At 44.9% G+C, this 11,002-nt stretch overlaps 1 protein-coding gene across 1 annotated transcript in view; it reads left to right on the top strand.

Moving 5' to 3' along the window:
• The window catches only part of LOC140458326 (stereocilin), a 65,607-nt gene that overhangs the window by 2,448 nt on the left and 52,157 nt on the right, over positions 1 to 11,002 (top strand). The window contains exons 3-7 of the mRNA XM_072552715.1: positions 43 to 67; positions 1,694 to 3,548; positions 6,817 to 6,879; positions 7,579 to 7,700; positions 9,671 to 9,841. Coding sequence (XP_072408816.1) covers positions 43 to 67; positions 1,694 to 3,548; positions 6,817 to 6,879; positions 7,579 to 7,700; positions 9,671 to 9,841 — 2,236 coding nt within the window. The remainder of the gene's footprint in view (positions 1 to 42; positions 68 to 1,693; positions 3,549 to 6,816; positions 6,880 to 7,578; positions 7,701 to 9,670; positions 9,842 to 11,002) is intronic.

Raw genomic sequence — 11,002 nt, 5'->3', positions numbered from 1 at the left:
AAGCACTGCAACTAAAGCTTCAAATTTTTGCTTCCTTTGCAGGAGATCTAAGACAGCTTCTTTTATGGTAAGGTTTCTTCTTACACTCTGTTTAGTATTTTAAAACGACCGCACAAACCTGACCTGAAAGTTCTCCAGCTACCTGTAACATACCTAAATATTCCACAGCAACTCTGAATCTGAAGATAGAAACATAGGATTCACTGAAGTGAGAAGTTTGAAACATAAAATGGCAAACCACAGGGATCTCACTCTTTATTCCAGACCTGATGGGTTATATGGCCACAATCCATATATCTCTGTTCCACTATCAGTCACAAACTCTGTTACATTCAATAGCCTTTGCAGTCTCTGATTCCATCTGTAACCACTCATGCCTTCAAGAATCTCCTTGAAACCTGCCTGCCTTAGCAGCTCCACACACCTTCCCCACAGTGACTCCCACATTTCTTGGGGCAAAAAGCCTTGGGATGTTTCATTAAATGAAGGTTGTTGCATTACCTCCAGTAATGACCTTCAGGGAAGGAAATCTGCTGTCTGTATGTGGTCTGGCCTACATGGGTCTCCAGACCCACAACAATGTAGTTGACTCTTTAATTGCCCTCTGAAATAACTACTCAAGCTCAACTGCAATTAGGGGTGAACAACAAATGTCAGTGACACCCACAACCCCCAAAAGAATAAAGAGAAAAAGATGGTAGCAGTTCAGTCAGACATCAGCCTTTCACAGACTGACTGGAGAAAACACCAAGTTTCAATAAAATATTCCTGTCCCTGGCGAGGAAATGATTTCAGGGTGTGTTGACTTGCAGCTTCAACCAGTGGCTCAGAAGAAGTAAGTAAACTCCATGAGCAGATCATGAGTGTGCATCCAATGCCAATTTGTGATTGCTTGTGTGTTGAGATTTTGTAGATTTTTTTGGTTGGTATTTTAAACTTGGAGTTGCTAACTATCTATGTTTGCCAATGTCATGGAAGATTTGTTGTCCTTCTTCCATTAACATTTGCTCGTGAATATTAATGACTAGTAGTGTGTTCATTTTGACTCTTGTATTCCTCTATTTCCATTGTGGCCACACCATTCACCTTTCGTTCTTTCATAGAGTCATACAGTGTAGAAGCAAACCCAACCAATCCATACCAAACATAATCCCAAACTAAACTAACTCCACCTGCCTGCTCCTGGCTCATATGCCTCCAAACCTTTCCTGTATCTTTTAAACATAGTTGTGCCCACATCCACCACTTCCTCAGGAAGTTAATTTCACATGGGAACCACTCTCTGTGTAAAACGTTTGCCCCTCATGTCTTTTAAAAATATTTCTCCTCTCAGCTTAAAAATTAGTCCCATAGTCTAGAAATTCCCCCATCCTAGGGAAAAGACAACTACCATTAACCCTATTCATACCCCTCACTATTTAATAAACTTTGATAAGGTCACCTCTCCACCTCTTACGCTCCAGTGAAAAAAGTCCAAGCCAATCCAGCCTTTCTTTATAACTCAAACCTTTTAAATTGGCAACATCCTGGTAAATCTCTTCTGAACCCTCTCCAGCTTAATAACATTCTTCCTGTAACAGGGTGACCTGATGCTGGCCCATAGATGAACCCATTGTAAAAATGCCCCAGTGTGCTTCCTCTTGGAGTGTTAGGACCTAGATCCTAGCTTGTTTTTGTTTTGTTTGAAATGCAGGGGGATCAGAAATAACATCTCCTGGAATATTCCAATACTGGGATTCAGCTCTCAAAGATTTTTGACCGAGACACCTTTTCTAGCCTGTAGCCGCCTGAGTGACAAAGTCCGAGACATGCGAAGAAATTCCCATACAGTTTCCAAACGATCTGGGGAAACTGTTAAAGGTGACCATGACTTTCCTTACAACGGAACTTTGGAGGCTGCCTGTAACGACTCCATGCCCAGACTTCCAGGGATCTCCAACTTCACCATCTATCTCTACTGCAACCTCTTCAACCAGACCACAGCCATAAGCCAGGCCCCACCAGACCTCCGGGCTGCCTGCTCAGATGCTGCCTGGTACTTCTCCGTAGTTCAGGAGGATCTTTACTGGGTTCAGGTCTGCCGCCAGTTTTACACCTCGGAGTTCAACTCCACTGTCTGCAGCAACGTCTCCCTGTTGAGCCGGCAAGACTTCAACCAGCTCTGTGCCAGGCTGCAGAGCGGGTCAAGGAAACATGGCACCTCTGCCAGGAATTGCGGCAGATTGTCAACCAGAATGAGTGTAAGCTCAGAGGAGATCCAGGCCTGTCTGCTGGCCAAAGGTGCAGATTATATCCACAGACTTTGTTCGAATGAAACTTTCCTGACCAGTGTGGTTGGTGACAAGAGGCTGATCATGAATCTTTGCAGACAGCGAAATGGACTGAAAATGGAAGCCATCTCTTTACTCATGGGTGATCAGAATGGGACTGATTTTGTCAACTATCTTTGCTCCCAAATGAGATTCTTGAAGAATCTCAGTGTGGTTGAGCCCTGGATTATCCCAGTCTGTTCATGGCTAACGACTAACTCTGAAGAAATAAACATTGTCAATAGCGAATGTCACTATATCTTTCAGAATTCCAGTACAGAAAAGGCTTTGATTCAGGAGTGCATCCTTCACCTGGGTGTTGAGTATATCAGGGAGTTCTGCTTCAACAGCACGTTCCTGAAGGATCTGTCAGGAGCTGGTGCCTGGAGCAGCCTTGTCTGTGCGCACACCATCAGGAGCTTAGAGGGCCTGCAGCTTTCAACCAGCAAGTGTCACCGAGAGTTTAAAGTTCCAAATGCCACCATCAGCAATTTGCAGGAGTGCACCTTAGTGAGGGGCACAACTCTCATCCACGATATCTGTGCCAATGGGACATCTTTGAAAGTTGAGTGGACCGTGTCCTGGTTGATTCGTTTTTGCAACCTTCTTGATGAATTGAGGAGAGCACTGAATTCTTTACCTGTTGAAAACCTTCCATTAAAATGTGATTACAAGACATGGCCATACGAGATGTTGATCAATGGCAGCCTTCTAGCAAGTTGTAAAGCCCAGGACAGTGACGGTTTAAAGCAAATAATTTGCCAGAATGCCACTCTTTATGACATAATGTCACAGCTGCACCCTTGGGTCATAAATTACTGTGTGGCCTCCAAAGAACCACAAGATGAGGAGTGTTTTGTAGGCCACTGGCTCGACAAACTTCCAATAGCCTTGAACCTCAACACAACTCAACTGTGTCAAAATCCAACCGCTTTCCTGACTGACCTTCTCGATCGTCTCAACCAGTGTGATGACCAGGCCTTCAGCTGGATTTCCAACGCCAACTATATTCTCCAAGTCTTCAACTACATCCTGGACTTATCCAGCCTCAATCATAGTGAGAAGGAAGTACAAGAGGTTTTGAGTGAGGCCATTCTTCTCTCTAGCTTAATGGACAATGATTCTTTCTGGGAAGCCTTCAATCCCAATGCTTCCATCAGTATTTTACAGACTATTGACAGCTACTTAAAGGAAGAGACAGACAGAGCCCTTAAAAATGACCTTCTCAACTGCTTCAGTGTAAGCAATAGGGAGATCAATGTGAGCACTACCTCACAGGGGCTTTCCCTTACACTTGCTCGAAGGAGAATCGCCCCAGCTCCTCTAATCTCTCCACAGCGCTGAAGTCCTTCATCAATGATAACATCCTTCTGTCGCAAATACATTATTTATGAAATATGTTTTTAAAAATTACAAAACAGTTATCCGCACAAATAGCAGCAGTCGCAAACAAAATTCAACTTGTCACAATTCACTTACTGCTCAGATACTGGTGTGGGAGAAATGGGTTTCAATTCGTGGCTTATCGGGGCCGGTACAGGTGAGGGAGAGCTGTTCCCGAGGGACAGGTGGATTGGACAAGCAGGGTTGTAGATAGGGCTAGGATTAAAGGAGTGGTCAAAGACTTGGTGGATGAGTTCCATGTAGTAAACTGTGAGGTCAAGCACTTTAGCAGGGTGAACCAAAAGATAAGCTTTTGTTTAAATGGGAGAGAGACTCAAACATTGCGCAGTGTGGCAGTCCCTGTGCATGAAACATGGAAAACAGCAAGAAATTAAGAACGGCATTTTGGCCTTTAATGCTAGGAACTTGGAGTTTAAAAATAAGGAATTCTTATTATAACAGTGCAGGGTGTTGGGACCACACGTGAAGGATTAGGTACAGTTCTGGTCCCCTATATTTAAGAAAGGACATATGGACATTGAAGGCTGTTCAAAAGAGATTAACTAGGCTGATTCTTGTGTTGAAAGAGCTGATGTTTTGGAAATAGCTGTTCAGATTAGGCCTTTATTCATTAGAGTCTAGAAGACATAAGGGTGAATCTACTGAAACATACAGGATTCTGAGGGTGGAGGCTTGACAGGGTCAATGTTTTTAACTTAAGGCCTTATTGACTGATAGTTACATTCTGAGAGGTGGTTGGGATGCATGTAGTAGGAATGTTGAGTCAGTCCTGAGCACCAGGCTCTCAAAAGGACAATACAGAGGAAATTTCCCAGATTGTACCAATGACGTCTGTCCTTCAGCAGACCTGGGAAGCTGGGATTATTCACAGCAGAAAAGGTTAAGGAGCTGTTTAATATTACAAGAGCATACAAACTGGAGGCAGGAGGAGACTGTCCGGGTTTGACCTGACTGTGGCCTCAATTCCCCCTTTTTACCTGCTGTTATCTGAAATAATATTTTCTCTAGCAAGAGGGTTCATAACCAAAGGACACAGATTTGACATAATTGACAAAAAGATTACAAGGGGATAGGATGATGAGTTTTTAAGGCACTGAATTATTGTGATCCGGAATCCACCATCTGCAAAGGTCATAGAAGCAAATTCAACCGTAACTTTTGAAAGGAATTGGATAATTAGAGATGAGGAGAATTCTTGTTTTTCCTGGAGGGTTGTGAACCTTTGGAATTCTTGACCCCACAGCGCTGTGGAAGCTCAGTCTTTATGTTTAAGGTAGAGATTGATACATTTCTGAATACCAATGACATATATGATTTTGGGGATGGGTGGGTAACAGGCATTGAAGTGTGCAATCAGCCGTGATTGTATTGAACAGCAGGGCAGACTCGACGGGCAGAGTGGCCTACTCCTGTTCCTAGATATTTTCTAATCAACTGCTCGGAGATGTTATTATGCACCTCTGGAGCAGGTGGGACTTGAACTTGGGTCTCTAGTCCAGAGGTAAGGGAACTACCACCGTGCTACAAGAGCTGCCATTTTCCCCCTGTTCCTATGTTCCTATAAATGCTAAGCCTGGCAGATATGACACAGAGACAAGAGCAGAGGAAACAGAACCAATTGGGTCTAACTAACAAAACACTGATGCAGCCACAATGGACTGAAAAATCTGCTGCACCGTAAGATTCTGTGAAATTCAGGCTTGTAACCTTATGATCTGTCGTAGCAGCATATTGGGATATGCACGGGCTCCCCAACTTACCAACACTCATTCTTATGAGCACTTTCTGATATGGGGGCAATAATTTTAAAGATCTGACATACACATATTTCCTGTACTTTGGAACAGCTGCTTTACGTTGTCCTGCATTGTGTTCTGACTTGAACACAAACTGACTTGCAGACAGACTCCGGAATGGGTTCAATACAGAATAAAAGACTATCTATCACTCCTCTACATTTGTATTCAGCTTGTGGTGATGCCAACAGTAGCAATAATCTTTCCCACACATTTTCCAAAAAAAAGTGAAGGATTTAGAGCAAACTGGTAAAGCTTGAAGCAATTTGTGATATTTCAGTGACCTATAATAGCCTCAGTCTATGCACTGAATAATTACATGTACATAAATGAATAATAGATATATCTTAACAACTTGTATCACCTCACTAATTGGACTAGCTCTGTCAAACATGGAACATACAATACCTGCAGAAGAGTGCGGTAAATCTCATACAATAAAGAGTTCGAATTTAGACTAGTTCAACGGATTTTGGAATTGAAATTGACAATTTTCTGAGTTGTGAGCCATTTACTGATGTTGCTGTTGTGTTACCTGAGTGAGTTATAAACGCACACAAAAAGGAAGAGAGATTAACATTTATATAGCACTTTTACAATCCACTTGTTGAAGTGTAGTCACTGTCGCAGGAAACATGTGAACCAATTCAGACACAGCATGTTCCTGCAAACAGAAATATGACAAAGAACAGATAAATTATTTTGATGATGTTGGTCAAATGTTAAAATATTGGCTTCCTTTGAAATATTTCCATGCAATTGTGTGACTGTGAGAGTGCTTTTATTGCCTGTCCACGCTGCTTTAATATCCCATACACAGTTACTAACTCCTGCTCCTTCTAAAGGCATTGAATCCCACTAGGGTTTGGGGGATGTAGGTCAGCCTGCAACACTTGTCCTGAATGTTCAAGTTTTGTCAATTACTTCTGACATCTGACTGTGCAATTCAACCAAGGCGGGGGGGAGGGGTGGGGGGTGCGAGGTGGGGAGGGCGAGGGGTAAGGGGGGGAGGGGGGGTGGGGGAGGGCAGGGGTGAAATCAGTCTTGTCATATCTGACCTTTACAGTGGACCCTCTTGGGATATGTGTGGTGGTGGCAGTGAGGCTCCTGCAGCCAAATAGTCTGCTCATGTTTACCATCTAGTCTCACGGCTGGAGAATGGAGTTCCAGAAGATGACCTGGACGTAAACAGTACCATGAGATGCATCAGTATCCCCTGAAAGAACAAAATCAAGGGGGAGAAGTTGCAATGACTGATTAAAGGTAAATACTGACACAATCTTGTTCTGATTTACCTCCACCTGCAGCCAGCTCTCTGGGCCATGTTACAGAATGAGGAGGATTCACCAGCCCTGAGAGATCTTTTTCAGGTAAGAGAAACAAAGAAGTTGCATTTTGACAATCCCTTTTCACAACCTTGGGATATTTCAAAGCCTTTTACAGGAAATTGATGTCAAAAGTGTCGATGTTGTTGTAATGAGGACTTAGCTGGCAGGGAGGAGCCACACCCAGTCACCAAATAACTCCCTCTGCTCATCTGTTTTTCTGTTGTGGATTCAGAAAGAATTATTGGGGAGAACACTGCTGCTGCTCTTCAACCTTGTGTCATGAAATCTTTTATATTCATCTGATGGGGCCTCAGTTTAACATTTCACCTGAAAGACCAACCTGCAACAGTGCGGTGCTCCCTCAGTATTTGCCCCTCCAACAATGGGGCACTCTCTCAACGCTGACCGTCCAACAGTGCAGCACCCACTCAGCACTGAACCTCCGACAGTGCAGCACCCCCTCAGCACTGAACCTCCGACAGTGCAGCACCCCCTCAGTCACAGGTCCCTGTGTCAGCCTCGATTCTCAAACTCACTGGGTTGGCATTTACCAGTCCACGTGACTGACTCAGATGATGAGGATGTGGTTTCCCCCAAGTCCCCCTGAGACAGGGAGCTAGGGACAGGCAGTCTTCGGGCACCGTTCCAATCCCTGCAGCGTCGAGTTCAGGACTGAAGACTGAAGGGAAAATGATGAAGCTATGACAATGATGGTGTCTGAGTATTTCCTCTCGTTCCCAGGAATACCTGCTGATGCCCCGGGAGAAGTTGCAGAAGATTCTGATGTCAGCCGAAAGTGAGAGTGTCAAGAAACTGCTCTCTCACATGCACAGGGCCTGGCGCCAACTCCAGGTGGGCACAGCTTTGGACACTGGTACCCAGGCTAGCAACATGCTGATTTCACATAGCTCATCCATATCTCAGCTGCCTCTGGTGTTGTCTCTCCCTCACTCTATAACCTCCTCCAGCCTCTGAATCATAGGCATGTTATAGTGCAGCCAGAGCCATTTGGCCCATAATGTCTAAATGGGCATTATTACCTGGTGCCAATCTCCTGCCCTTTCCCCATAGCCCTACACCTTGTTTCTATTTAAATAACATCCAATGCCCTCTTGACTGGTCCCACCACAATCCCTGACAGCACTTTCCAAATACAATTCACTTAACATGTGAAAACATGTATTTTCTCATATCACATTTGCTACACTTGGAAGTCATTTTAAATCTGTGCCTCTTGTATCATGTCTGTTTACAAGTGGGAACAGTTTCTCCCTATCTACTCAATCCAGATCGCTTGCTGTTATAGAGGCATAGAGTCATAGCACAGAAACAGACTCTTCGAACTAACTTGTTCACGCCAACCAGATATCCTAAACTGATTTAGTCCCATTTGTCAGCACTGGGCGCATAACCCTCTAAACCTTTCCTATTCATATACCCATCCAGGTGCCTTTTAAATGTTGTAATTGTATCAGTCTCCACCACTTCCTCTGGCAGCTCATTCCCCACACACAGCACCTTCTGTGTGAAAAAGTTGTCCCTTAGGTCCCTTTTAAATCTTTCCCCTCTCATCTTAAATCTATGCCCTCTAGTTCGAGACTCTAAGGTCTCTTTATTTAGCAATACTCCCTTGGACATTATCATAAAGTGTATAAGTCCTGCCCTGATTTGCCTTTCTAAAATGCAACACCTCACATTTATCTTAATTAAAATCTGCCACACCTCAGCCCATTGGTCCATCTGATCAAAGTTCTGTTGTACTGAGGTAACCTTCTTCACTGTCCACTACACCACCTATTTTGATGTCATATGCAAATTTACTAACCATACCTCCTACGTTCACATCCAAATCATTTATATAAATGACGAAAAGCAGTTGAAAACAAATTTCTTAGCTGCCTTCTCTTCAAAGAGAATAGTCCCAACATTTCCAATCTATCCTCGTTACTGATGTTTCTTGTTGCTGAGATTAATCTGTAAATCTCCTCTGCACTCTTTTCAATGTGTTCACATCTTTCCTATAGTGTGGCACCCAGAACTGTATCTAATACTCCAGCTGAGGGCTAACAAGTTTGGCACAACCTTCCAGCTCTATATCCCTATAAGAAAGCTGAGGACACTTGGAGAGGTATGGGCCAGGGGCAGGCAGGTGGGACTAGTTTAGTTTGGGATTATGTTTGGCACAGACTGGTTGGACTGACCGGTCTGTTTCTGTGCTCGATGACTCTATGACACTCAATGCTTTGTTACTGATTTTTCTGCTTGCATCTCCTGCCACTTTTGATGATTTATGTACATCCACACCCAGGTTCCTCTACACTTTTACAGTAATTCCCTTTGTTCTGTGTTGAAATGGATTGCCTCACACCTCTCTTCATCTGCCACCTGCCTGCTCAGCTGGGACGGTCCCAGCTGTGGACACAGTAAGGGTTTCCATTGCAGGTGTCGATGGGAATTTTTCTGAAGCTGAAGCTAATGTCTGCAGAAAGCAGTGGGAACAGTGCGACGGGACAGTTTTAAGGCAGAGCTGGACCAACTCATGGCTAATTCATGGAGTCAAAGGGTCCTGCAAGTAGACAGGGAGCTTGAGGCCTTGAACTTATCAAATGGACGGGCTGGCATTGAGGGGCTGAATGGCCTGCTCCGAGATTGTATGTTCATATCACCGCTGGACCAATGCCAGCATTGGGACCTCAAGCTGATGCACCTTTCCCTTGTGTAGAAACTTTTTATAATGCCCCCAAGATAGAATATTAGACTGAAGCAGTTTTTAACTGCATTGTATATTATCGTCTCTGGATGTGGCTTGAAGAATGTTAAATCTTTCTGTCCTCCAGGTTTCTCAGAGCAATCGACCTGCCCTGGAAACGTTCACTGCTGCCTTCCTGCAGAAGTTTCCCCGAGTGACCCCTGACCTCTTTGTGGACCTGTCACAGTTCCTTCCTTTCATGAGTGTGTCGGATATTCATGGTTTCCCGGAGTCACTCCTTCTGAATGACAGCGTGTGAGTTCATTAGCAACAAGGATGAAAGCCTCACACTCTGCCTGCTTCCTGCACTTGATCAACACTTACTGTCCCTTTCTGCTGGGAATATAGGCTGCTCATTGGCTCGGGGTCACAGAGAGTCAGCTGTGGCTCGATGAGAGGCTTTCTCAGACTCCCACAGCATCAGTACAGATCCTGCTTAGAAATGAAACCCATAATTCAGCACATCCACCCACTGTTAGTGCTTAGGGAGCACCACGTTGTCAGAGGGTTAGTACTGAGGGAGAGTTGCACTGTCGGATAGTCAGTGCTGAGGGAGTGCCGCACTGTCGGATAGATAGTGCTGAGGGAGTGCCGCACTGTCGGAGGGTCAGTGCTGAGGGAGTGCCGCACTGTCGGAGGGTCAGTGCTGAGGGAGTGCCGCACTGTCGGAGGGTCAGTGCTGAGGGAGTGCCGCACTTTTGAAACGAATGGTCTTTGGGTGAAATGTAAACTGTGACCCGAGATATTGTCTGTGTTGATGTCGATGATCCTGTGAACACTATTTCAAACTGACAGGGATGGGGGAAGAAGGTGTGCCTCCCAAATGAATCCAATGTTTCACGTCACCAGCTCCTGATCTCCTCGTTGTCAGGAATACTTGCTGCTGTGTTTCTTACTTTACAAACAGACAGTCCATTGCAGAAAAGCATTTCTGAAGCTGTTTGAATATCCTGGTGTTGGAAGAGGTGTTATGGAAATGAAAATCTGCTATTCTGCTGGACATGGTGCCCTGAGCAATGAGCCAAGCCACAGTCTCTGTCAGGGCCTGGGGGTCTGCTGTTGTCCAGTCAGAGTCTGGGAGAGTGAGCGGGAAATGAACTCTCTGTCCCCACAGTGACCCCCATCTCTGTCCAGCTTTGGCTGTGACCTTCACTGGGGGTAGGGGGGTTAGCAATGAGGAATTCCCACCCAAACACAGGACAGGAGTGTCAGTCAGGCTTACGTCTGAACAAAGAGCTGGAGAAAGCCATTCGCTCCTACAGGCCTGCTGCACCATTCTTAAGGTCATTGGATTGTATCCTCAAATCCACATTGCCTCCGTCTTACCCCCCGATAACCTGGGGAACAGTGGCAACCATTTTAGGGCTTAAGTCCCCTACCCTCGGGCTAGAGGGTCACATGGTTTGCTGAATAAGC

The sequence above is a fragment of the Chiloscyllium punctatum genome, chromosome 33 (assembly GCF_047496795.1).
Source record: "Chiloscyllium punctatum isolate Juve2018m chromosome 33, sChiPun1.3, whole genome shotgun sequence".
In the NCBI taxonomy this organism is placed as follows: Eukaryota; Metazoa; Chordata; class Chondrichthyes; order Orectolobiformes; family Hemiscylliidae; genus Chiloscyllium; species Chiloscyllium punctatum.
This window is presented reverse-complemented; position numbering and strand designations above follow the sequence as displayed.